This window comes from Castor canadensis, chromosome 2 (genome assembly GCF_047511655.1).
Source record: "Castor canadensis chromosome 2, mCasCan1.hap1v2, whole genome shotgun sequence".
Lineage (NCBI taxonomy): Eukaryota > Metazoa > Chordata > Mammalia > Rodentia > Castoridae > Castor > Castor canadensis.
Window position 1 is genome coordinate 183,090,514 of NC_133387.1, and position 27,422 is coordinate 183,117,935.

The following is a 27,422-nucleotide window of genomic DNA, read 5'->3' on the forward strand; positions in this document are numbered from 1 at the left end:
GAAAGGAGAATGAAAGATTAAAATTTATGGAGAAAATTTTAAAAAAACAAAGTACGAAGTACAACTATATCAGGAATTAAAATAAAGGAGCAACTTGGGTGAAGGCAGATGAGGTGTTTACTGAGGGCATTCTCTGGAGAGCTTGCTTTCCTGCTGGCCAGTAATATCTGCCAAAGAAATCAGCAGCCTTTCCCTTTATGTCTGTGTCATTTCTTTGTCAAACAATGTCTCTGTGACACTGAAACACTGGGGGTTAGCTGAGGGTCCTTGCGCGCAGAGAACGTGCACTGTATCAGAAAAAAAGGGTCTCCAATGGCTTGTAAATTTGGAAAAACTCTTCAGCCACTTTTGGCTTCTTCTTTATTAATTTGAAAGTTTTCCTTTTCGGTTCTTTCTTCTGGATATTACAGGATTTCATACTTATCCACTAGGAAAGTGGTCTCTGTGGAAAACCTGACAGGGCTGTTTCCATCTACCTGGGTCACTTTGGTAACCTAGGAAAATAAACAGAGTACGGTAAGGCAAAAGGAAGCTAAACTCAAAGATGCTCTTAAATTCTCATTACAAAATAGATAAAATTCTCTACAAGCAGTATGAAAGTAGCTTAGACATAATAAAAAGTGTTCAATTCACAAGTGCAGCTCACAGCATCACTCTTCCCTACCAACACAGTCAGTCTGCTCTCTATCTACAGGATGACTGCTGCAATGAGATGTAGAGTAGTATTAGCAATAAGTAAACACTCCAGAACGAGCAGGTAGAGTCCAGTGGCATCCTATAAAGCCTATGAAATTTACAGACACTTTATCACAATAATATTTTGACCCCAGTTGCAGTGTTCTATCAAACTCTTTAACATTACTCATTAGATTTGCTCTTATCTATGTCCAAAGCCCTGCCCAGCTGCTCCACCATACTGATTTTCTAGGCATGGCTGATCCTTACAACAAGATTTTTTTTATCTTTATAAATAACAATAAATTGAGTTTAATTAATTACCTGTAACAATGGTGCCTATAATGGCACCAACACAGTAACACATGAAAAAAGCGCATAAACCACTGATTCATACTTTCTAATGAGGTTTTGAGAGAGGAGTATTTTCCCAAACAGGAAAATGTAGCCATTTCTATTTAACCCCATTTCTTGGGCTTAATAGAGTGTCTCCCAATACCGATAAGATTATGCCAGCAACTAGAGGAGAAAGAACTCTTTGGCATCACCCAACAGAGGAAACTGCAACTAAAAAAAAGTATGAAATGTGTATGTAAGTATTTGTGAATTAAAAATAGTGATCTAAAGGAGCAGATTAGGGCTGGCAGAGTGGCTCAAGTGATAGAGCACCTCCTATCAAATGTAAGGCTCAGAGTTCAACCCCCAGCACCAAAAAAGGGGGGAAAAAAAAAAGAAATAGATTAGGCAGGCACAATCACTCACACCTGTAATCCCAGCTGTTCTGGAGGCAGAAATTTGGAAGACTGTGGTTTTATGCCAGATCTGGCAAAAAATTAGCAAGACCTCACCTCAACAATAAGTCAGATAGTAGTGACAAACACTTGTAAACCCCAGCTAAAGGGGACATATAGGAAAGAGGACCACTGTCTAGGCTAGCACAGGAGGAAAACCTCTATCTAAAACATAACCTAAGCTGGGGGTGTGGCTAAAGTAGTAGAGTGCCTGCATAGCAAGCACAAGGCTCAATTCAAACCCCAGTACCAAAAAAAAAAAAAAAAAAGGAACAGATTACACACTTTCATTGCTTTGCTCAATTAAAGGACGAAGTTTAGAACAGAAATGGCTCATGAGAACAATGTCATAAAAATCATTTTCATTTGTATTAGAATCACATTTTTTCTTTTGCAGCAATTTTGTGTGTGTGGTGCTGGGGACCCCCAACTGAGGGTCTTGTGCATGTTAGGCAAGTACCCTACCACTGAGCCACATCCTCAGCCCTTTTGCAGTAATTTTACCTTCTAAATAAAAAATTTTTGGCATGGGGGTGTACTCAGTTCTTGCCTAGTATGCACAAGGCCCTGGGTTGAATCCTCAGCACCACAAATAAATGAAATATAAAACTTTAATTTCTTGGATAAAAACTGACAACAGGCATTATAATGTCATGTGTTAGGTGTTTTAGCAAATGGATTTTAAAATATGTGAGGTTAAAAAATAGACAATTAAGTGCATATGAGTCTTTTGCAATTCACAGTAGTTCTATGCACATTCATATTCAGTTTACTTTGATCTATACAGGAAACACAAGATGAAACAGGTGAGGAATTTCAATGAGTCATAAGTGTAATCTATAGGGGACCTAACCAGCCTTTCTGATTTTTGCTCTTGACATGTACCCATGCCACCTATCAGGCATCTGTCCTATTGCTTCCCCCATATATGCTCTATATTCAAATGTAGTACCTGTATGTTGCAGTAATTTTTTTTGGAGATGAAGGAAACTTGAACAGGGAAGAAGTCATTGGGCTGTCCAGCAATACTAAACTCAAGGCTGCCACTCTTATTTTTGGCATCAATCACGGGCAGGCACCACTCTAAGGTATTTCTCCGACTGTCATGTCGATACTCTCCATCAATCTCACCAATCACAGGTGCACCAACACCGGAACTGTCATGAGAAATGTGGTCAAATTAGGTGTCCAGAGTTCAAAGAAATCCATCAAGGAAAACCAACTCCAAATTTTGATTATGTTCCTCAAATTTTCTAGGAGTACAATTTTTATGCAATCGTACAAAAAAATCAAGACTACCTAATAACTTCAAGGATCAAAGTCCTAGCATCTTGGATAAGGATCTTACTCAATTCCTTTTTAAATACAAAAATACACAAAAACAGGTACTTGGCAGATAGCCCTAGGGGGCTGCTCAAATTTATGGACCAGACCTAGGAGCTTGCAAGGGATTGAAACTGCAAATGGTCAAAGCAAGATATGGCTGCAAAAATCCTGCACCAATGGTTTACTGGCCTGTCAAGAAGCAATTCTAATTCAGTGTAACTCTCTAAATAACAATGGAGAATAAAACAGGTTGATAATGGGGGGGGGGTACTTTAAACACCAATAATGGAGATGAATTTGGGTCTTTGAGAAGATTTATTTTCAAGAGTTTAGAATGGTTCAAACTGAATGAAGGTGATAGAGCTAATGCTAGTGGGTTTGATTTAGAATCCAGTAATAGGACTTTATTTGTGAAAGCATAATTATCCCTGAGTAAAACAGAAATATGATGAGAAGAAGATACACAATTGTCTTTATTCTGCAAGAGAATTGGGGCTAGTTAGGATGTACTTTGTACCCCCACACTTGGCTGACATGCAGTGTCACCTACTCCTACACATTCTAAATTTACCATCTTTTAATTTACCAGTGACACTCAGTGCTTGCATTAGGGGCAGGGTAAATAAGGAAGACAAAATTTTAAGGGTGGTGTAAGACTACTTATTAACTCTTTCCTATCAATTTTATGGCCCTGGTTTCTCTTATTCTTTCTCCTGCTCTGATTTTTTTCTAATTGGATCAGTTCGAGACAGTGAAATAAAATTTTGTCTAAATGTTCTCTTCTAGAGACCATTGCAAAATTGAACTAAGATACAGGAAACTACCACAACCACAATTACAGGGTGGATAGAAAGGCCTAAAAATTGTGGCATCCTAAAAATAGTCTAGCAAAATAAATCTTGACAAACAAAACCCCACCTGTCATCAACACCCAAGTCTACAATGGTTCAAGGCAGCCATCTATTGTTCTGAAAGAATATCCAAGCTGTGAAGATTAAGATGGTTACCCTATTAAAGGGGATATTGGTAATATAGCATTTATTGATTTACTGATTTTTTGAGAAAGGATCTTGTTGTGTAGCCCAAGCTGGCCTTGATTCTCCTGCCTCAACCTCCCCAGTGCTAGGATTATAAGCATATACCACCAGACTTGGCTTGGTAATATAGCATATTTTAAGAAATGGAAGGAAGACTGACAAAAACTAGAACTTGATCATATAGAGACCTGAATTATCAAAAAGGGAACAAAATAACAAATTAAGTTAGTATCATTTTCCCTGCAATAATAACTGAACAATGTAACAGTAAAGATGCCAGGCACCAGTGGCTCACACCTGCAATCCCAGCTACTCAGGAGGTAGAGCTCAATGGAGGATCATGGTTTGAAGCCAGCCCTGGCAAACAGTTTGAGAGAATCTATTTTTAAAAAAACCCATCACAAAAAAGTCTGGTGGAGTGGCTCAAGGTGTAGGCCCTGAGTTCAAATCCCAGTAGTGGAGAAAAAAAAAAACCCATAAAGATATTCTAAGAATAATTAAATCCCACACTTAATCATGTCAGGCCTGAAGGGTTGAGGAAAGGAGCTAGGATTTACTGGTAAAATAATGTAGTCCATAACCCACTGGAAATGCTTAAAGAAATAAACTTAAGGTAGAGAATACTTCCAGATGATTCCAGAAAGCAGGCTATTTCAAGTACACAACAAAAAAATTATCAGAACTAAATTTTGGGAACTGGCAGACATTTTTGTTATCTTGGTTGTATTGATGATTTCACAGGTGCATACATGCAAAGCTTATCACGCTGCAAAATTTAAATATATGTAGTCTATTATATGTTAATTATACCCTAACAAAGCTGTTAGAAAATTTACTGAAATGGTATGTTGTTTAAGCAAGTATCAAGACTTTCACTGAACATATCTTTAAGTAAAGCTTAGAAAGCAAGTAAAAAATAAAAATTCAGTCTAATAGACTTGGTTTCTCTGTAAGTTTTAAAGCAAAACAGAAGCCAGGCACTGGTGGCTCACAATGGTAATCCTAGCTACTCAGGAAGCAAACACCAGGAGGATCGAGGTTCCAAGCCAGCCCAAGCAAATAGATCACAAGACTCTATCTGGAAAAAACCCAACACTGAAAAGGACTGGTAGAGTGGTTTAAGTGGTAGAGTGCTTGCCTAGCAAGCATGAGGCCCTGAGCTCAAGCCCCAGTACCACCAAAAAAAAAAAACCCAAGCCAAACAGAGAGTTTGACTGAAAAGGGGCATGTCCTTCTGAAAATACTCATTACTACATGAACAAGCTGTTTCTGAAAAACAGCTTCCAAATTACAATTGGTTTGTTTGTATGGTTTGGTTTGAAAGTCAGTAAAATCCAAGCCTTTCAAAGTGTATAACTCAATGCATTCTGACAAATGTGTATGATCTTGTAGTCACCACTAATACAAATCATAAAACATTTTCAGAATCACCCCTCAAAAAGTCTCCTTCTGCAGGTTGTTGAGTGTGACTCAAATAACAGAATGCCTGCCTACCTAGCATGATTCAATCCCCAGTACTGTCAAAAAAAAAAAAAAAAGTTCCCTTTTCTCCTTTGCAGCCAAGTACCTTCCTCTCTACCTCCTGATTTCTGTTTGAAGAGTTATTACCTTTTCCAGAAAGTCACAGAAGTGAAATCATACAGCTGATAGGCACTGAGCTTTTTAAAAAGTAAGTATCAGAGCAGAGGACACAGCTCAAGTGGTGGAGCTCTTGTTAGCAAGCAAGCACAAGGCCCTTGGTTCAATTTCCAATACAACAAGAAGAAAAAAAAAGCAAGTTTCTTAGAATAGATAGTAAGGACTGCCTCCAAAACAAGTTCCAAAAGACCAGTTCAATAAGTTAATGGAAGGAACTCCACTTACGGGAGTGGGATGGTGATAACCACGTCATTCAGTTCTAAATTATCTTCCTGTAGCTCATATTCTATGTTGACATCACAGCCATTTCCACTCTCCGAGGGCCAGCAATTAACTGAGGACAAAAACATAACATCAGAAAAAGAATGGAATTGCTTCTTTGGTCTAAGATCAAGTGTAGGAAAAATTGAAGGAAAGCTGATGGCAAATCCAAGCTGACTGACAGCTGCAGGCCTAAAACATCCTAATGTAAACTATAAAATAACAATTTCAGCCGGGCGCTGGTGACTCATGCCAATAATCCTAGCTACTCAGGAGACAGAGATCAGAAGATTGCTGTTTGGGCAAATAGTTCCCGAGACCCTATCTTGAAAAAACCCATCACAAAAAAGGGCTGGTAGAGTGGCTCAAGGTATAGGCTCTGAGTTCAAACTCCAGTTCCACCAATAAATAAATAAACAATTCTAAAATTAAAATTGCTAAAAATTAAAGCAAAGGATTAAAATATACGAAATGTTCTGAAAAGTGGGTCATTTTGTCAAAAGAAGTTTGCTGTGGCAATGATAAGACAAGATAAGCCAGGCCTACTTCTAGTTCTCAGTGTAAATGAGCACAGGGGAACTGGCCAGGGCACTTACTTGTCAATGGAATCAAAGATTCTTCTGTGGTTTGTAGTCTCCACTTTAGCACTCCTACATCACTATTGACTGGAAAAGACTTCTCCGGATTCTTCAGGCCAATTAGAGACTCTGCAGTGAAGAGCTTTTTATCCACATTTGGATGGGTCTGGAGTGAAAAGGGAAGGAAAACTGAGGCTCAGAAATGATGAAAGGAGTGGCGGGGAGAGGGAGGGGGCGGAGTGGGTGGTAAGGGAGGGGGTGGGGGCAGAGGGGAGAAATGACCCAAGCCTTGTATGCACATATGAATAATAAAAGGAAAAAAAAAAAAAAAAAAAAAAGAAATGATGAAAGGAAATACATCTTCCTGTGCTTACATGGCTCACAATCTAAACATCTAAAATAAGGTAATTAATAAATCCCAACTTTTTTTGGTTTTGAAGGAAGATTTACCTTCTTCAAAAATGTAAGACATTTAGCTGGACATAGTAAGACCCTGACTCAAAATACAAAAACACCCCCTCTCCAAAACCAACCCAGGAACAAGTTTATAACTAAAAAAAAATTACAGACCAATGATAAGTCTTTTTCAAAACTACTTCAAAAGGAACATGCTCTTAATGAGGCCAGACTCGCCAAGCAGAAAGTGGGGTCAGACACTAATACTAATCAGCTGCCTGGGTCAGATATTAGCCCTGGTCTTATGTAAACAGATGAGAGGGAAAAGCTTTGTGTCAAGTTTAGTCTTAAATTCATCTAGAGAGCTAAAATTGTTCAAACTCAGGACAATTAAAATAGTCTAATCTTTTTTTTTTTTGGGGAGGACAGGGTCTCCTATAAAGCCTGAGCCGGCCTTTAAAGATTCTCTTGCCTCAGCCTCCTATGTGCCATCACACCCAGCTAAAATAATCTAATCTTTTCATAAGAAATAGTACTAGTAGAAAAAAAAGAAAAAGAAGCCATTTTTGGATATCAATTTACATACACTTTAGCAGCCAGCAAATCTGCTTTCAAATAATGTAAGTACAACTTCCAAAAGAGAATTCTATGTTGGTTGAAAAACAGACAAGAAACACTCTTTCCTGAAAAAGGTTCTCTTATCACAAGAGGCCTAAGATCAACCACCTACATAAAATGTGACAAGAACTGTGTCAGGTGTGATGGTACAAGCCTGTAATTCCAGCTACTCAGGAGGTATATGCAAGATGATCTTCAGTCAGGCATGGTGGCTCATGCCTATAATTCTAGCTACTCTGGAGGCAGAGATCAGGAGGAATGCAGTTCAAAGCCAGCCCCAGGCAAACAGTTTATGAGACCCTATCTCAAAAAAACCCATCACAGAGTGGCAGAGTGGCTAAAGCAGTAAGAACGCCTGCCTAGTAAATGTGGATCCTGAGTTCAAACCCCAGTGCCGGGAAAAAAAAATTTTTTTTTTTTTGAGTTTGGGCTAGGGTGTGGCAGAAGTGGTGGAGCACTTTCCTAAGTACCTAAGTACAAGGTCTTGGATGCAATCCTCAGTACTGCCAAAACAAAACAACCCAAAAATAAGAAGGGCTCAAATATATTCAATACTTGGAACACATGTTTCTTTGGGGGAGGGTGGTACTGAGGTTTGTATTTTGTAAGGATGTTATGGATTTTTCAAGCATAGATACTACCATTCAGCTAACAAAACAAGCACTGGCAGTTTATAAAGCGGCAGAATGCTTAAATTTAGTATCAAATCTGCTTTAATACCTTCTTAAATTTTAAAATCTCAGATTTGTTCTGTTTTCTAAGACAGGATGTCTCCATGTAGCCCCTACTGGCTTGGAATTCACAGTCATCCCACATCAGCCTCCCGAGTGCTGGGATTATAGACTTGAACCACCATGCCTGGATAAAACCTTGGGGGTTTTTTTGTTTGTTTTAAAACTGTATGTCAAGGATAAACTATTTTTTTTTTCCAGCACTGGAATCTGAACTCAGGGCCTACACTTTCAAGTCAGTCCACCAGCCCCCTTTTTTGTGATGGGTTTTTTGAGATAGGGTCTCTTAAACTATTTGCAGGCTGGCTTTGAACTGTGATCCTCCTGATCTCTGCCTTATGCTAGGATTACAGGCATGAGCCACCAGCACCCAGCTAAGATACTAAGATAAACTATTGTCAATGAGTATGAAGTCATCTATTAAATTTCAAAATGATCTTTCATTTACTTCTAGTATTAAAAAGCCACTGTATATGTACAGTCTCCCCTATTGTCACCCCCCCCCCCCCCGCCGCAAACACCTTCTTTCCTATGCATCCAGAATGGCATTAGCTATATAACTCAAATAATTTTCTGTGTTCTATGCCTCACATGACTTGGAAATATAGCTCAGTGGCAGAACACTTGCCTAGTGTTCTTGAGGATCTGGGTTCATCCCCAGTACTGCAAGAATAAAAAAAAAAAGAAAGAAAGACAACCACTGCTAGGTAGACAGGTCTAAGTGCTCTGTATCAAAAGGCTCTACGCACTTGTAGTTGCACTCCTTTCTTATCCTCGTTTTCCACGTGAAGACGAATTCGGCCAAATTTGTCATCTGAGATCCTAAGCATGATCATGCCATGTAATTCCATATTCTGTAATCCTCCATCTCGCCCACAGGTTAGTGTGATCTTTTCTTCAATCTTCATATGCACACTACAACAAGAATGTAACAAGTCTGTTCAGAAAGGTAGAAACCAGAATGTTTTTTCCCCAGGGTTTAATGGGGATTAGCCATCAACAACTTTTTTAAAAGGTACTATTTTTGCTGTAGAAATTAAAGTATATACTTTTCAATCCAGCAATTCTTCTCTAGAATTTATTAGAATTTATCTTTTATCCTAAAGATAAATCCTCACCTGTGCAAAACAACGTACTAAGTTTATTCACTGTGTTTGTAATAGCAGAAGTTTAAATGTCCATGGAGTTGAGGGTTGCTTAAATACAAAAAGTATAACTACACAGATGAATACTACTAGGAAGCTATGAGGGGAAAAAAAAAAGGAAAAAAAAAATTTTCTACTTGAAAATTTCAAACTTTTTTAAAAAATTAAAAATTATACAAAAAATACAGATACACCCTTTACAAATATTTACCTGTTTTTAACTTTTTTTTTTTGGTCTGGGAGGTGGTGTGTGGAGAAACGGTACTGGGGTTTGAACTCAGGGTCTTGTGATTGCTAGGTAGGCACTCTACCGTGTGAGTCACACCCTCAGCCCTTCGTTTTAGCTAATTTTTGGATAGGGTGTCGAGTTTTTGCCTGGGCCAACCTCAAACTGTGAACTTCCTACCTGTGCCTCCCTGTAGCTGAGGTTACAGTCATACACTACGATGACCTATTTCTAAACACTTTATCCTATTTATTTTATCATTTGCACATGCCTATTTTCTCTCTAAATATTATATGTTAGGTATGCATTTGATTTTTATAAACATCTTAGCCCTTTACCCCTAAATACTTTAGCATATATTTTCTAAGAATAGGGATCTTCTTGGGCTCATTGCTAAAGCCCCTGCCTAGCATGCATGAGGCTGAGTTTAATCTTTATCACCACCAAAAAAATAAAACAAAATTTACAAATGAAAAGAAACCTACAATGAAATTAATACTTTTATCCACTCTGCCAACCATATGCCAATTTTGTCAGTTGACCTAATATCTTATTACAGGACATAGTACAGGATTCAACCTAGGATTTGACATTGTGATGTTATGTCTCTATAGCTTCCAATAAGATATGGTGTTCTTTTTTCTTTTTCTTTTTTTCGCCTTCCTTCCTCCCTTCCTCTCCTTTCCTTACTTCCTTTTTTTTCTCATGTGTGCTCGGGATCAAACCCAGGACCTCACACATGCTAAGCCAAGTGCTCTACCACTGAACTGCATCTCCAGCCCTCAAATAAGGAAATTCTTACCTCCCAATTAATGAAAAATGAAATTACAGAATATGTCCAGTATGCTGCTTTGTATAAAAAGATAAAATAAGGATATGTTTTTATTTATTTATATACCATTGACAAGTCCCTCAAAAGGACATATAAAAACCAAGTTAAGCCGGGAACAGTGGCTAACACCTGTAATTCTAGCTACTCAGGAGACCAGGAGATCAGGAGGATCACAGTTCAAATAATCCATCACAAAAAAGAGCTGGTGGAGTGGCTCAAGGTGTAGGCCCTGAGTTCAAACCCTAGTACTGCCAAAAACAAAACCAAGTTAATATTAGTTGCCGCCACAATGAAAAATTTGCATAGCTGGGTGGCAGGAAGACTTTATATATCAAGACTTTCGAATCTTTTAAATTTTACTATAGGATTGTGTAACTTAAGAATAGTAAAACTACAGAGTGCTGCTGCTATGGGCAATTCTAACAATCTACCCATATTTATTCTGTAACAGAACTATAGTTAGTTGGGTGAATTGAGATGCTACAAAGAATATTTTGGTCCCTTACTTGGTCCTTTGTTCCAATCCTTAGGTCTTCCCAGAAACAAAGGCCTCAGACTCAAGAACACAAAGGTCTATGACTTAACTCAATGCATGGTCCCACTTCACCTTCCAAGAGTTTGCTCTGTACTCAAGAGGTACTTCATTATTTAGAAAAGAGTCTTAAGCTTTCTAATATGTGGTGTCGCCATGTTTAAAAGTTGATACCTCTCGTCTCTCTCAAAGCAACCACTAGGAATAACATAGGTACTTTGGTGAGTCAAGAGATTTATACAGATTTAATTCTGTTCACTTGATAAAGAACAGGACACATAAAGAGTAAATATTCTCCTTTTACATACACCTGACAGAGGTATCTTTCCAGACTCATCTTTCACTTGACCTCAAAACCATCAGCAATAGTAGAAGGTCTGGGCTTCAAGACAAGAAATCTGAGTAATGAATATGTGAACTTAATTAACCTACCTCTTCAAAATGTCACCAACCACTGCTTCAGCCCTGAGGTAGAAGACAAATCAAAATACTCTACACTGGGACTAAGGATGTAGCTCAGTGGTAGCTCTCCTAGTATATGCAAGGACCTGGGTTTGATCTCAACACAAGGAAAAAATCACCAAACCAACCAAACCACACAAAAACAACAATGGCAACACAACAAAACACTCTACACTAGATTAAATACTTAAAAGGCAAAATGTTAATTTGCTGTTAAAGATATTTATGAGTTTTGGGTTAAAGACTGGCTCTCTTTAGAGTTTAACTAGAAAAGACATGTCAAAATATAGTATGGAGTTATCATTGCTTTAGTTCTCTAACCAAATACATTTTAAGAGACAAATTACATACAAGGCATGAAGACAAGTTATTTTTGTCTAATTTATCTGATAAAAAGACAAGTTCTAAGCTTCACAGAAAATAGAAGTCTGTGAGCCCCCAATCATGGTTAAAGGAAAAAGTCCTTGTACTAATATAAGGAATATGTTCAGAATAAATCTTTTAAATCAGGAAAGATTAAAAGGCACACAAAAAATGGTTTGATCCCAAGCCAAAAAAAAAAAAAAAAAAAAAAAAAGCACAAAAGAAATTTATAGCATATTGAAAGAACTTAAAAAAAAATCAAAGAACTTAAAAAAAAATCATAAATCATATCATCTGGCTTTACTGAAAAAGTTATTTACCTTTCCATATTAACAGGTGGTGTGTGCACCTTGGTTGCTTCAGAGGTACGTTTGCCCATATTAGAGGACACGATAGTTTCACCTTCAGATTTCAATTTGTCCACAAAGTTATCTACTTCCTTTCCTTTGGCTCCAAGTTTCAAAGCCTTGCTGGGGCCTGAAGGCCTAAGTAGACAACCATGAAGTAAGAAAACATTCGTGAGAAAAATGCAAAAAAGCCCAATTATTAATGACCCCGTATCAACAAAGCTTTTCCTGAAGCTATTTTTTAAGAACACTTTTTAAGAACTCAAGGAGAAAAGTCAAGATTTCTGGCACTGGTGGACAACTATACTACTGATGATCTAATATGAATCTGACCAAACTAACAGTCATTATCATCACTATTTTCTTGGGGAGTGCTGGCAGTTTATATAGGGTCTTACTATGTAGCCCAGCCTAGCCTTGAATTCATAATCCTCCTCCTTCAGCCTTCTCAAGAGCTGGGATACCAGGGTTTTGTTTTTTCTTTTTCAGACAAGGTCTCACTCTGTTGTCCTGGCTGGCCTGGAATCTGCTAAGTAGCCCAGGCTACCCTCAAACTCCATCCTCCTGCCTCAGTCTCCCAAGTGCTGGGATTACAGTTGTGTGCCACCACACTAGGTGGCAGCTGTTATTAGTATGTAAGCTTCAAGTACCCAAGACCAAAGGGTATATTATAATTACACATAGCTAATAAAAATTCTGTACCTTCCATCCAGATAAATGTAACTACGTATAAACAAAAGTTAGCTGGTAATTTCAGGTAGTTCAGCGATTCCTCTTGACACTGAGATTAAAGATCCACATCCTATAAATATCCCCTCTTTTCCCCAAATAAGACAAAAAACTAAGATAATTCATAAAAGAACTCCTTTTTTACACAAAAGGGAAAACACCATTCAGATATCTCCTTTATCCCCATATTTTATGTAGCCAACTTTAGTATCACACCTTATTCCTCAAGTCCCTCATTATTTATAGCGTGCCTAGAAATCATATATCAGTCCAAAGACACATACAATATAGTCTTCCCCTGGCATCCTAGGGTTACTGGTAATATACTGGATTATACCTGGCTGGTGCAGGTGCCACTTTGGGTTTATCAGTTTCAATGATGGTCTCTGTGATCATGGCAGCTGTGCTCCCTCCAGATACCGCAGAGCTACCAAATCCCCCAAATCCTGGTGCTTTTTTCCCCTGTCTCTCTGCATCCCTTCGGGCCTGTTGTAATTCCTTTGCTTTACGCCGCATCTCAGCCTTGGCTTCACGTTCTTGAGTCTACAGAAGGACATATGTGGATGTGGTTTTGAGTAATGTACACTAATTAGTAAGTAAAATCAGGAAAATAAGATTAGTGAAGGCTAAGAGAAAGACATTCAAACTGGCAGAAGACTCCACTTACCTCTCTGACTGCTCTGAACACCTTCTCCTCATGAGAATCCATTTCTGTGAAGGTTCTGATCTGTGCCAGGTTAACATTCTCCCGGTATCCCAAGGCAACAATTTCATCAAAAGCAAAAATCAAATCAAAACAGTGCTCAGATATTTCATTCTCTTCCAGGGCTCGGCAATATTCAGGGATCTAATCATGGGCAGCAATGGAAAAGAAAAACTTAGAATATATCACAGTTATGTTTCTAACTTTTATTATTATTTTTTTTTGGTGGTACTGGGGTTTGAACTCAGGGCCTCACACTTGCTAGGCAAGTATTCTCCTACTTGAGCCACTCTGCCAGCTCTCTAAGTCTTATTCTTTAAAGTACATGAACGTCAAAAAACCTAAATCCCTTCTTAGTTCCTTCTAGTCTTTATTTTAAGTAAGACTTTTGGCTTAGTTTGTGTGTATGTGTGTCCTACATAAAAAAAGCAAGCATGGCCAAACAAGTTTCAGAAACACAAAGGCAGATTTGAGTAACTACTTAAGAACTACATGAAAGAGCAATTCCTGTATTCTTGTTTGAAACATAAACTCCCCAAAATTTTGTCTGCTAAATGACTAAGGAGCTGCAGTGGCTGGAGGTGTAGCTGAGAGACAGAGCATTTGCTTAGAATGCTAGAATGTGCAAGGTTCTGGGTTCTTTCTATCCCCAGCACCACCCTTTCCACCCACTCCCCCCAAAAAAAAGAAAAAGGAAAAAAAAAAAAATCAGGAGTTACAGGAACAAGCCACCAGTATCAGTTGCTTTCGAGGATAAATTAGTTTCACACACACAAAAAAATGTAATACAATTAAAAGTGGAATCCAGAGCTACAGAATTCTTACCACTCTTGAGAAGAGCCTTAGGGTCTCCAAATCTTCTAAAATGTTGCTGTTTTTGGTAGTGATCAATACCATGTACAGTTTTTCCATAGGCTGGTAGACATATCTTACACTCTCTGTTTCAACAAATGTATGTTGTTTTCCAGTGTTCATGAGTTTTGGAAAAGCTGCTAATAAACCCTCAATCCGAGTTCGGGTCATCTCCACAAACTGTCGAGAAACAATAGCCTTTCCTGCTTTTGTGCAGACTGCTGCTGCCAACAGCACCTGAGAGAAACATACACATAAAGTACTAATTAATTACTTCTTCACATCTCTCAGGAAATCATCCACAGAATGACATTTTCAGTTTTTCATAACATACCTAAAGAAAAACTCAGTGAAGAAATAATTTTTGGACATAACTCCCCCTTGTTGGGATCTGCCAGGCTCTCAAGGCCCTCATGCTCGCACATGAACTTCTTAATGGAGCCAGCAGAGGGGAAGAAGAACCCAAGAGAAAGAAAAGCAGGAAAGATGAAGAATAGTGTTTTCCAGGTATAAACACAATGAAGGTTCTTAAAAAAATTAAAAATAGAACTCCCATATGATCCAGTCATACTACTTCTGGCTATATACACAAATGATCAAAGTTAGCTTATGATAAAGACACCACTATAGACCAGGTGATAGTGGCTCATGCCTATAATTTTAGCTACCTAAGGGGCTGAAATTGACAGGTTCAGTTTGAGGCCAGCCCAGGCTACTAGTTTGCCAGATCTCATCTCCAAAATAACTAGAGCAAAATGGATTGGAAGAGGTGTGGCTCAAGTAGCACAGTACCTGCTTTGCCAAGTGTGAAGTCCTGAGTTCAAACTCCAGTCCCACCAAAAGGGAGGGAAGGAGAGAGGGATGGAGGAAGGGAAGGAGGGAAGGAAGGAAGGGGAAATTATATAATTTTCTGAAAAAAATGGATGAAACTAGAAGCCATCATATTAAGTGAAATAAGCAAATCCCACAACGTATCACATGAGAAAAGAGTAATAATACTCTTACGTATTATTACATAAAATAAGTCACGTAAGAAAAATTAAGAAGGGTAAATACGATCAAAGCACATTACTTGCACGTATGGAAATATGATGAGACCCCTCACTACGTACAATTTCATATCTGCCAATAAAAACAAAAAAAGATTATATATTTAGGAAACAAGAAAAAAAAAAGTGTTTCAGGTATACCTGGAAGAGACAAAGAGAGAACTAGGGCTGGAGGAGTGACTCAAGTGGTAGAGTACCTGACTAGCAAACTGGAGGCCCTAAGTTCAGACAAAATAAAAAAATTAATGGGTGAAATACAACATTTTATCAAGCAATCTTGCAAAAGCTGAGAAATAAGGAGGAAGATAAGAATTACAAAGTTTCAAGGTTGGAGGGAGGGAGAAAGGAGAATGACAGAAGGGGTGAATTCAACTATAACATATTATAAGAAATTTTCTAAATATCACAATGTACTCCTGGTGCAATAACAAAAACAAAACAATCAAGATTAAAATATTTCTTCAGGTTGGAGAAAATGGAAGCAAAATAAGATTTGAGTTATAAACATTTTCTCTGTTGATAGATGGCTTAAATGCAGATTGTCTCTATTTCTATCTATTTGTAATTCTCTTGCTCTGAATACAAGCTTTTAAAATCCCTTCCCAGGTGCTGGTGGCTCACCCCATAATCTTTGAGGCAGAGATCAAGATGATCGTTGTTTGAAGCCAGTCCAAGTAAATAGTTCCGAGAGACCCTATCTCGAAAAACCTTTCACAAAAAGAGGGCTGGTGGAGTGGCTCAAGGTGAAGGCCATGAGTTCAAGCCCCAGTACAAGAAAGAAAGACGGAAAGGAAAGGGAAGGAAGAGGGGAAAGGGAAGGAAGAAGGGGAAGGGAAGGGAGCAGAGGAGAGGGGAGGGAAGGAAAGGGAGGGGAAGGGAGGGGAGGAGAGGGAAGGGAAAAAAATCCCTCCTCCGTGGGCTGAAGGTCTGGCTCAAGTGGTAGAGCACCTGCCCTACCAAGTGCAAAGCCCTCAGGTTCAAATCTCATATCATCAAACTCCCCACTCCATCCCCCAAAAGAATTTTGAGCCACCATGCAGAAGGCTCTGGGTTCAACCACCAGCACCCCCCCCACACACACACACAAAACAGTAATTTTTTTTCTCATTAATGCATCAAGTATGACTTAGAGTTGGGTTACTCTCAGCTTTGGCACACCCATAAAGAATAGCTTAAACATTTTCTAAGAAACACAGAGATTTCCATAGTGAAGACTGATAACTGATCAGACAGATTAAAAGTATATTGCAGATGTAGTGGTGCACATCTGTTAACTCCAGCATGTGAGAGGCTCAGGCAGGATAATCAAACAAATGTGACGTCAGCCTGGACTACACAGTAAAACAAGTTCTAAAAGAGAAAAAAAAAAAAAAGATTTCCTACTCCCTGATATGTAAGCAATCTGTAAAATGAAAATCTAAAGGACACAATGTTTTTACAGTGTCACATTGCTTTGACACTGGGCAATGATTAAGATCCAACAACCTTCCTTTGGCATCTGGCAGTTCAATAAACAAAACAAAGCACCAAAGGAAGAAGAGACCTCAAGTGCCAATACCAGGAGTAAGAAAAGTTAAGAAGTGTTAAGTCTCTTCAGCACAGAAACCCAAGAGTTCACAAGCACAAATAACAATAACAAAAAGACTATGTACACATAATCAAAATCCTACTGGTCAAGCTTCTCAACTTTATGGAAATCTGACAACTACAGGTGAACCATTTAAAAAATAAGTCAATTCAAATAATTCTCATAGATTTAATACTTTTTTTTAGGTATCTGCAAGACAATTACCATCATGTTTGTTTCTAAGTACCAAGATAAAAAAATAAATTCATATTGGAAAGTGTTTCATCTGTATCTTACACAAATAATTTCCCTCTAATGAACTGATTTTTATTTTTACTGACTAATTTACTTCAAATGAATATGGGGCAGGTTTTCTTATCTGAAATCTGAAGCGATAATACTATCGTGCTTCGGACTATTATTTAGGTACAAAAAAGAATAAAGTACTGGGTGGGTTGCCTGGCAAGTGCAGACCCTCCATTCAAACCCCAGTATAGTCCCCCGCCAAAAGGAATAAAGTACTGATGCACACTGTAACTATAGATGAACCTTAAAATTATTATGCTAAGTGAAAGAAACTACATGCAAAAAAAAGGCCTTATCTTGGGCTGGAGATGTAGCTCAGCAGTAGAGCACTCCCTAGCATGAGCAAGGTCCTGAGTCCAATTCCCAGCACAGCCAAAAAAACCAAACCAAAACAAAAAATAAAACCTGTATGTTACATGATTCCATTTATATGAATTATCTAGAACAGACAAATTCATAGTGAAAGAACTAGATTAGTGGCTGCCAGGGGCTGAGACAGGGGAGAAGGGAATGACTGCTAATAGGTATGGAGTTTCTTTTGGGATGATGCAAATGTTCTATGCTTAAAAAGTAGTGATACAGTGAGGCACTACTCACGCCTGAATTCCTAGCTACTTGAGAGGCTGAGATCAGGAGAAAGATTGCCATTCAAGGCCAGCCCAGGAAAATAGTTTTTAAGACCTCATCTCCAAAATAAACAGAGGCATGGCTTAAGCAGCAGAGTACATGCTTTCTGAACATGAAGTCCTGGGTTCAAACCCTAGATCTACCCCCTCCACCAAAAAAAAAGTAGCTATAGTTGCACGATTTTGTGCAAACCCACTTAATGGTATACTTAGATGGCTATTTTTTTTTCCCCCTGGTGGTACTGGGGTTTGAACTAAGGGCCTACACCTTGAGCCACTCCACCAGCCCTCTTGTTGTGATGAGTTTCTTTGAGATAGGGTCTTGTGAACTCTTTGCCTGGGCTGGCTTCAAACCTCCATCCTCCAGATCTCTGCTTCCTGAGTAGCTAGGATACAGGTGTGAGTTATCGGCGCCTGGCTTTAGATGGCTAAATTTTATGTTATGTAAATTATTATATCAATAATAATTTAAAAAAAGGAATAGTGGGAAAGCCCATAGATTAAAAGATACCAATCTATCACAATATATAAATCAAATTTGAACAGTAAATGAACAACAGTTGGTGATACTAAATAATTACTGATAAATTTTAGGTGTGAAAATAAATCACAATACATAAATTTAAAATATTTTTAAAGTAAGTATTCTTTTTTTGCAATGCTGAAATTTGAACCCAGGACCTTGCACATGCTAGGCAAGCGCTCTACCACCAAGCTATGTATCTCCAGTACTAAAATAAGGATTCTTATCTTGTGTGTGTGTGTGTGTGTGTGTGTGTGTGTGTGTGTGTGTGTGTGTGTTACTGGGGTTTTGAACTCAAGGCCTCATGCTTTCGAGTCAGGCACTCTACCACTTGAGTCATTCTGCCAGCCCTTTCTTGGTGTTGGGTACTGGGGTTTTTTGGTAGGAACGGGTCTGAACTCAGGGCTTCATGCTTGCAAAGCAGGTGCTCTACCAATTGAGCCATACCTCCAACCTCTTTTGTTCTGGTTATTTTAGAGATTGGGGGGGTGGGGGAGAGGGTTTCTCATGAACTATTTACCCAGGCTGGCCTCAAGCCAGGATCCTCCTAATCTCTGCCTCCTGATCATCCAGGGTTACAGGCATGAGCCACAGGTGCTTAGCAAGGTTTTTTATCTTTAAAAAAAAAAAAAAAAAAAGTTGTACAGATTCTAATCCTTCTGTTCTTTGTCATTGTAAAGCCTATAATCCCAGCTACTAAGAAAAGGTAGCTGGAGATTGGGAGGCTCAAGCTTGGAGGCCAGCCTAGACAAAAGTTAGTCCATTTTCACCCATGAGCTGGGCATGGTGGCATATACCTGTCATCCCAACTATGTGGGAGGCATAAAAGGGGGAACTGAGGTCCAGGCTGCCTGAGCAAAAACTTGAGTCCTATTGAAAAAATACCTAAAGCAAAAAGGGCTGGGAGGTAGAGAGAAAAGAAAAAAAAAAGCACTCTGCAATTACTTCATGTTGAACAATCTAAGTAACAAACTATTCTAGTCTTGCATGTATTAATAAAAGTCCACATGATTTAAGTAATAATCCTGAGGACCAGAACCCACAAATTTCAAGTGCTGGATGTCAATTACAAATCTCTTTTAAAAATCAGTTGTCCTGGCCTAGTGTAATGGCATCCTCCTACAATTCCAGTACTGGGAAGGCAGGAGGATCAAAAGTTTGAGGCCAGCCTGGGCTACAAAGCAAATTTGAGGTCAGCCTGGGCTACAAACTGAGACCTTGTCTATAAATAAATGCCCTAACCTCCCCCCCAAAAAAAGCCCCCGACTGTCTTAACGTTAATACAAATGAGTTTTTATGGGCTAAGCGCATGGCTCAAATGGTAAACTACCTGCTCAATAAATGCAAGGCCCTGAGTTCAAGGCCCTGAGTTCAAACCCTAAGAACACTCCTTCCTAAATTTTTTAAAATCTAGAAAACAGATGAGGGCTGATAGAGTGGTTTAAGTGGTAGAGGCTTGCCTAGCAAGTGTGAGACCCTGAGTTCAAACCCCAGTATCAACAACAAAAAATAAATAAAAATAGAAAACAGATGATTCAAAAGTGGTTCTAGTGATGACGATGATGTTTGTAAATTTGGATAAAACTATTTCATGTGTGTAAGAATGGGGAAAAAGTAATTATTTCTAAATTAAAGTCATGTAATTTTAGACATGTAGATATAAGTAAAAAGCTTTTCTTCTTAAGCTTCTCATCAAAAAAATGGGAAATTCCCTTTCCTTTAGGATTATCTCACACTGGTTTTTCCTCTTCCCAAAGACTAACTGAAAGAATGCCAAGCTGATATGCCAGAAAAATCAAATCAGTGTGAGAAAATATGTATTCTGAGTCTTGATTTTCTACATACTTTCTGTCTAACCTGAAGTTAGTCACTTTTCTTGGCATTAGTTTCTTTTCTTATGACAGAGCATCATCTGAATCAAGCTATTATGACAGCCAAATGACTATAATAAACTGTAAACCAAACCATTTTATAACTTAGATCACACATACTCAAAATGTAAAAAAGCACCATTATTAATAAAAACATATCTATTAAGATAATTTATACAACTTCAAGAGAATGGATTTTTACTACATTTAGGGGTTTACCCATGCTATGCTATTTAAATAATGGATACTAACTATGTTCCTAAAAAAAATTTTTTTTTTTTTTTTTAACTATTTGCCTCAGGCTGGTCTTGAACCAGGATCCTCCTGGTCTCTGCCTCCTGAGTAGACAGGATTATAGGTGTGAGCCACCAGGGCCCCGATTTCTGAAAACTTTTACACATAATCTCAGGGAATTCATAGATCTTCTAGAATAGTAATTCTCACAAGGTTCACAGATAATCACTTTATATCAGCGAGAAGTACTATTAATAAACAGGAACATACTGTAATTACAATCCCAACCTCACCCTGAAAGGTTAAGAATCACAGCCCTAGGATACCATGGCCCCCTACATTAGAATTTTGTAGTTTTATAGCTCATGGAATGGCTCAAATGGTGGAGCTTTGCCTAGCAAGAGAGTGAGATCCTGAGTTCAACCCCCAGTACTGCTGAAAAAAAAATTACAAAGTTTTGAATGCATAAAATACATCAAATGTATATTTAGAGAAAGACCAAAATTTCAGACCTGTATGAACATACAATATGTAACACAAATCCTGTATCTAACAAATCTAGTAAGTCTATTAGATAAAATATTTACAAATTCAAGGGTAGGTTTTAGGGTTCCAGTAGCTTAAAAACATCTCCATACCATATAGGTAGGAATTAGGTAAAAATTAACATCAAAGGCAACATGAATCAGAAGGTGTATGCTGTGGAGGGGCAACTCATTTATGCTACTGTATTGACTAAGCATGTTCAAAAAGTAATTATAGGTATCTGGGATTCCTGCTTAACAGTGTTATTACAACAATTAACTGATGTTTCTTTCCTTTTTCTTTTTTTTCTCCAGTCAGTGCTAGGGATTGAACACCCAGGGCTTTGGGCATGCTAGGTCAGCATTCTACCACCAAGCTGAATCTTCAGCTACTTTTTTTTTTTTTTTTTTTTTTTGAGACGGTCTCACTATGTAGCTCAGGCTGGCCAAGAACTCAATATGTAGCCCAGGCTCGTCTTGAACTAGAGATTCTCCAGTTTCCACCTCCCAAGTGCTAGGATTATAGTCATGACTATAGTCTACCATAACACCAGGCCCGAATAATTATTTATCAAATCCTATTATATACATTCTAGATGCTCTCTGAGAATTAAGATGAAAGAGACTGGCATTCTGCTCAAAAGAAGTTTGGTAGGGATGATAAACATAAAAACTATAATGTAAGGCAGAGTATGGTTAAGTAACCTAAGAGTATCCTGATAAAAGGATATGACCAGTAAGATCAGGGACGACTTGACAGTAGAAATAACATCTGAATCATGCTTTGATTAATTCAGGGATTGAGAATGTAAAGATAAGCAGTAGAGTAAAATAAGTCTCAAAAAAGTGCTAAGACTCTAATTGAGTCACTCCACTATCCAGATATACACAAAATAAGGCTCCCAAAATAGGATTAAAGTTCCCTGTATGAACAGGGCATGACAGTACACACCTGTAATTCCAGCCCTCAGGACGCTAAGCCAAGATTGCGAGTTTGAGGCTAGCCTGGGCTATAACACTGAGTGCTAAGCCAGCCTGAGCTATTAAAAAAACCACAGGGGAAAAAATTGCCCACACTAAGTATAGCACATACCGCAAAATACCCAGGATATCATAACTGTTCAGTCCATGAAGCTGACACAGGTCTCTATCACTGTGTTACAGTACCATAAGGCTACAAGGTTACCTCTAACCAAGATAAATTTATCTTACACTAAATTAAATTTGTCTTCTTAAACGCCTTCATATAATAAAACTCTTAATATCAATATTTATTAATGTTTACCAATTATTGTAACACAGCATATACTAAAAGGTAAACTAATTTTCCTACTACAATTTTCTTTGATAAAGAAAAGAAATATGATAAAGAAATATGATTCTCTATAAAACTGATTTTTTTTTTTTGCCAGGGGCTGATGTCTCATGCCTGTAATCCTAGGTACTTGGGAGGCTGAAATCAGAAGGCTTGTGGTTAGAGGCCAGACCAGGCAAATAGTTCACAAGATCCCATCTCCAAAATAATGATAGCAGATTGGACTGGAAGTGTGGATCAAACAGTAAAGCTCCTGCTTTGCAAGTGTGAAGCCCTGAGTTCAAAACCCAGTCCCAAGCTGGGTGCCAGTAATCCTAGCTATTCAGGAGGTAGAAATCAGAAGGACTGAGGTTCAAAGCCAGCCTGGGCAAATAGTTCATGAGACCCTACCTCAAAAACACCATCACAAAAAAGGGCTGGTGGAGTGGTTCAAGGTGTAGGCCCTGAGTTCATCAAGCCCAAGTATTGGGGTGGGGGTGGGGGGAGCCAGTCCCACCAAAAAAAAAAGGAAAAGTAAAAAAATAAAAGGTGGTAGCTAAGTATGGTGGTGGTAGCTAAGTATGGTGGCATACACCTGTATTCCCAGCACTTGAGAGACTCAGGCTCACAAGTTGGAGACAAGTTTGGGCTACACAGTATGATACTATTTCAAAAAACAAACAAGAAAGCCACAAACAGACAACAGAATAAAAGGTAGTAATTCAGCATAAAAATGTACAATTCTCTAAAAAGTATCAAGGTCTTCCTTGAATGTCTAAATGCTTCAGGATACTAGAATTATAGTCACTTTCTCCTTTGTGATGCACTAAAATATTGTATGTGTGTACACACATAAAATTCATGGTCATGGGCTGGAAGCATGGCTCAAGTGATAGAATGCCTTCCTAGGAAGCATGAGAGTTGGAGTTCAAAAAGCACTGAAAAAAAGAAAAAAAAAAATCCATTGTCATATTAAAGCTACTTTCTACAAATATCAGAGAACTCTTTATCTAGTCTGTCCTATTTACAAGAAGTAATTACAGAGAAAATGCAAGATAGGTTCCAGTTACTCACGCCTTTATAGGTGAGCTAAGATTATTCCTAGCTACTTGGGAGCCTGAGATCAGGAGGATCAAGGCTCAAGGCCAGCCCAGGTAAATAGAGACCCCATCTGCAAACTAACCAGAGCAAAGTGGACTGAAGGTATGGCTTAAGCGGAAGAGTGCCTGCTTGCAAGCACTAAGCAGAGTTCAAACCTCAGTTCCACCAAAAAAACAAAAACAAAAACAAAAAACTTACAGATACAATTACAATACAATCTGCTGAAACTTGAAATTTACTCAGTATTTTAAGCCCATCATTTTTGTGTTCTAAACAAAACCTTACAGAGAATTTAAAAAAAAAAAAAAAAGAGAGAGCTGGGCGCTGGTGGCTCACACCTGTAATCCTAGTTACTTAGGAGGCCAAGATCAGTACGATGGAGGTTCAAGGCCAGCCTAGGTAAATAGTTGGTGAAACTCCATCTCCAAAATAACAAGAGCAAAATGGACTGGAGGTGTAGCTCAAGCAGTATTGCACCTGCTTTGCAAGCACAAAGCCCTGGGTTCAAACCTGGATCCCACCTTAAAAAAAAAAAAGACATTGTTATCAGTTACTGCAGAGAATTCTCTATAAGAAGCCATAAACAGATGGTAAATCAAAGGAAAATAAGGACAATCACTTGCCTTTTTTTGGGGGGTAATGGTACTGAGGTTTGAACTAAAAACCTTACACATTCTTGGCAGACACTTTACATCTTGAGCCAGATCCCCAGTTTTGCTCCCCCCCCACTGTTATTTTTTGCTTTAGTTATTTTTCAGATAGTCTTGTACAAGCTTTTCCCAGCCTCAGACTGGAATCTTCTTACCTATGGCCATGTATCTGGAATCGCAGACACACACCACCATGCCAAGCTTATTTGTTAAGATGGGATTTCACTTAATTTTTGCCAGGGGTGGCCTGGAAGCAAGATCCTCCCAACCTCCACCTCCTGGGATTACAGGGAGGGAGGTCACAGTGCCTAGACTCCATGGGCAGACTAACTACACAAAACCAGTATTAAACCTAATGATTTTGGGGAACCGAACTTAATGTGATCATTTATGTTTAATGTGACTATCACATAAGTTTACTCGCTGTCTATTAGTAAATAAGAACAGTATTCATTAAATAAGCAAAGATTTTTCAGATGGGTGCTATTATGAGACTTAATATCAGGTTTATTCAAATGTAAGAATAAGAAAGTTCTTCTTAGTAAGAAAAAGAACTGACTATAATGCTGTTTGATAAATATTAAGAAAATAAGAACATGTTCTCATTAATTTGTAGAAAAGAGATCAAAACATACCTTTCAGAGCCTGGCATGGTTGCTTATGCCTGTAATCCTAGCTACTTGGGAGGCTGAGATTGAAAGGATCAAATCTTGAGGCCAGCAAGGACAAAAAAGTTCCTGTAACCTCATCTTACCCAATAAAAGCTGGGTGTGGTGGCACATACATCATCCCAGATACACAGGAAGCATAAATAGGAGGACTATAGTCTAGGCTGGCCTGGGCACACACACGAGAGACCCCATTTGAAAAATACCTAAACCCAAAAGGGCTGGAGGAGTGGCTCACATGGTAGAACACATGCCTCAAAAGCACAAGGCCCTGAATTCAAACCCCAGTACTGTAAGAAAGAAAAGAAAAGATGTCCTTCAGCTGGGTTTGGTGGTACATGCCTATAATCCCAGCACCCAGGGGGCTGAGGCAGGAGGCCCTTGAGTTTGAGGTCAGCCTCAGCTACCAGGCTGTCAACAAGAAAAACAGTGACTACAGTCAAAAAGAAGATACCTCTGCGTATACTTCATGTTATGATGAAACCAGCATAAACCACTCATTTCTGGTTTTTATCCATTTATATATCTATGAGACTTTGCAGTTTAGGACATTTTGCACTTATTTCAATAATTAAAGCCAAAGAGAATGCACTTTTCCAAAAATGATGTTTATGTATCTGCAACTTGCTTTAAAATGTATTTTTGAAGCTGGGCAGCTCTCATCTCCAAAATAACTAGAGAAAACGAACTGGAGGTGTGGCTCAAGCAGTAGAACTCCTGCTTTGCAAGTGTGAATCCTTGTGTTCAAACCCCAGTCCCACCAAAAAAGAAAAAAAAGTCTTTTTAAAAACATGGAGTGGGGATGAATGATTAGCTGTATGATAAAAATAAGTTCAGTGAAATGTTAGTTACAGAATTTACTTGGTAGCTGACTGTTCAATGTAAAGCCCTTTCAAATTTCCCAGATAAAACCAACGTTTTTGTAGAAGTTTTGACATAGCTCCATTTGCACATTTCTACTGTACAAGGATCTCTTTGGAAATGGAGTAAGGGTCAAGGACATTACAAGGAAATAGTAATATGTCTTAAGAGTGGACAGAGCAGAATGTACTGAGACAAACTGTTCTCCAGAGCACACAAACCTGTGGGCATCTGAATCATGCCAAGTCGCAATAATTCAGAAACATACGACACAACTGCTTTGAACGCATGTCAAAAGAATGAGCAAGTTATGTTTTATATATGCATTACAACACAGTCTTACCATACCTCAATCGTCAATAAATTAAAAACACTAAATTATAAGAACATTTTAACAAGATTTTGTAAAGATTGCCTATATTTTATTTACATAAGGATTTAATTCTATTAAATTTATAACATTCTAAAATGCACTATGAATACTTCCAGAATGTAAAAGAAAGTGGATGATTTTCTGTTTTTTTTAATCACAATCCAAATACTGAGCCTCCTAGTGGAAATGAAAAAAAAAAAAAAAAAAAAAGAGTTTTGGGAAATTTTATGTCTAACACAAAAGTTTTAGGAGGCAAACCAGCTTGACGCAATTTACACATCTGAGGCTGGGGGAAATTTTTTTGAGTGGTTTAAAGTCTAAGGATGAATCTCCCCACTATCCAAGCTCTCATCTAAAGAGTCTCCATTATTATTTAATATGAATGGCACCAGATTACACTGTGTCGCGATCTACACCAAATTGCCAAAGAACAACAACAACAAAGAACATCTCCCAAAAGATCGAAGGGCAGAGCTATCTGTCTGTCCGTCTGTCTCTCTCCTCACAGAACGTCCCCCACTTCCCGAATATCCAGGAAGCACGCGATAGAGGAGGATTTGGTGCAGTCAGCACTTCTGGGTTCTCTCCCATCCCCGCCCACGTCCACTTTTCCTCTCTCTCTAGCACCAAGATAAAGCATGCAAGGCAAGCGACAACGCAGGTCGCAACCACCCCTGCTCTGAGACAGCTGCCTGCCAAATGCCACCTCACCTTGTCCCTCCACGGGGACAAGCGGTCCCCGTGCTCGGACGGCTCGCTCCATCCACTAACGAGTGGACAGACGCGAACTGCACGGCCCTAGTTAGGGAAGGGCTCGAGAGCTGGGCTCTCACAAATGACTGTTAGAAGTTACTCCTTCCCGTTCCGCGCCTCCATTTCCCCCTTCCGAAGACACAAAAAAAGGACGCGAGGCTCCCGAGAGGCCTTGCCCGCGGAGCCCCGGCGCCCAGCGAGGGCAGCGGCTGGACCTCGGCGCCCAGGGCCAATGCCACGACCCGACGAGGATCTCGCCGGGCAAAACCCCGGGTCCGGCCGCAGCTGGGGGCGGGGTGCGGCGGGCACGGCGACAGGGACCGGGGTGCGTCCCCCTCGAAGCTCCCGGGGAGCCGGGAACAGGCAAAAGGAAGCCCCCCCCCTTGCTCCCGGAGCCCCCCGGGAAGCAGCCGGCGCCAGACCCTCGGCGCGGGGCAGGGCGCCGCGGCCCCAGCACCAGCCGGGCCGGCAGGGAGAGGGGGCGAGCGAGGCCCGCCCCCCGAGAGTTCGGGTCCTGACTCGGATCTTACCATGGTGAGGGCGCTGGTGGGGCGCACCCGCGCTCCGGAGCTAGGGCTGGGTCAGGGAAGGGGAGCACCGGCCGCTCTGGACCTGCTGCCCCCCTGACAGGAGCCGCCGCCGCTTCGCCTTTTGCCAAGATGGCGGCCCGGAGCCACGTCTCCAACCGGAAACGGCGCGGGTCAAAGGGCGAGGGGCGGGGCAGGGGCGGGGCAAATGGGGACTCGGATGCTGCTGCTTTTACAAACCAGGACTTGCAGA

At 39.5% G+C, this 27,422-nt stretch overlaps 1 protein-coding gene across 1 annotated transcript; it reads right to left on the reverse strand.

Moving 5' to 3' along the window:
- On the reverse strand, positions 1 to 27,330 carry Arcn1 (archain 1). The gene is made up of 10 exons (XM_020169062.2): positions 27,173 to 27,330; positions 14,216 to 14,479; positions 13,355 to 13,534; positions 13,025 to 13,230; positions 11,932 to 12,096; positions 8,801 to 8,966; positions 6,325 to 6,472; positions 5,693 to 5,801; positions 2,419 to 2,623; positions 1 to 494 (listed from the first exon to the last, which is right to left on the reverse strand). The coding sequence occupies exons 1-10, from the start codon at positions 27,173 to 27,175 to the stop codon at positions 405 to 407; spliced, it is 1,536 nt and encodes a 511-aa protein (XP_020024651.1). The 5' UTR covers positions 27,176 to 27,330; the 3' UTR covers positions 1 to 404.
- Between the last annotated feature and the right edge of the window lie 92 nt (positions 27,331 to 27,422).

What these genes read in the sequence shown, in the direction of transcription:
- Arcn1 (XM_020169062.2), bottom strand. An exon ending in TGTTCAGAGCAGTCAGAGAG is followed by an intron (nt 13,231 to 13,354) that starts GTAAGTGGAGTC and finishes GTCCTTCTGTAG; the next exon opens with ACTCAAGAACGTGAAGCCAA. An exon ending in CCACCTGTTAATATGGAAAG is followed by an intron (nt 8,967 to 11,931) that starts GTAAATAACTTT and finishes TTCTTGTTGTAG; the next exon opens with TGTGCATATGAAGATTGAAG.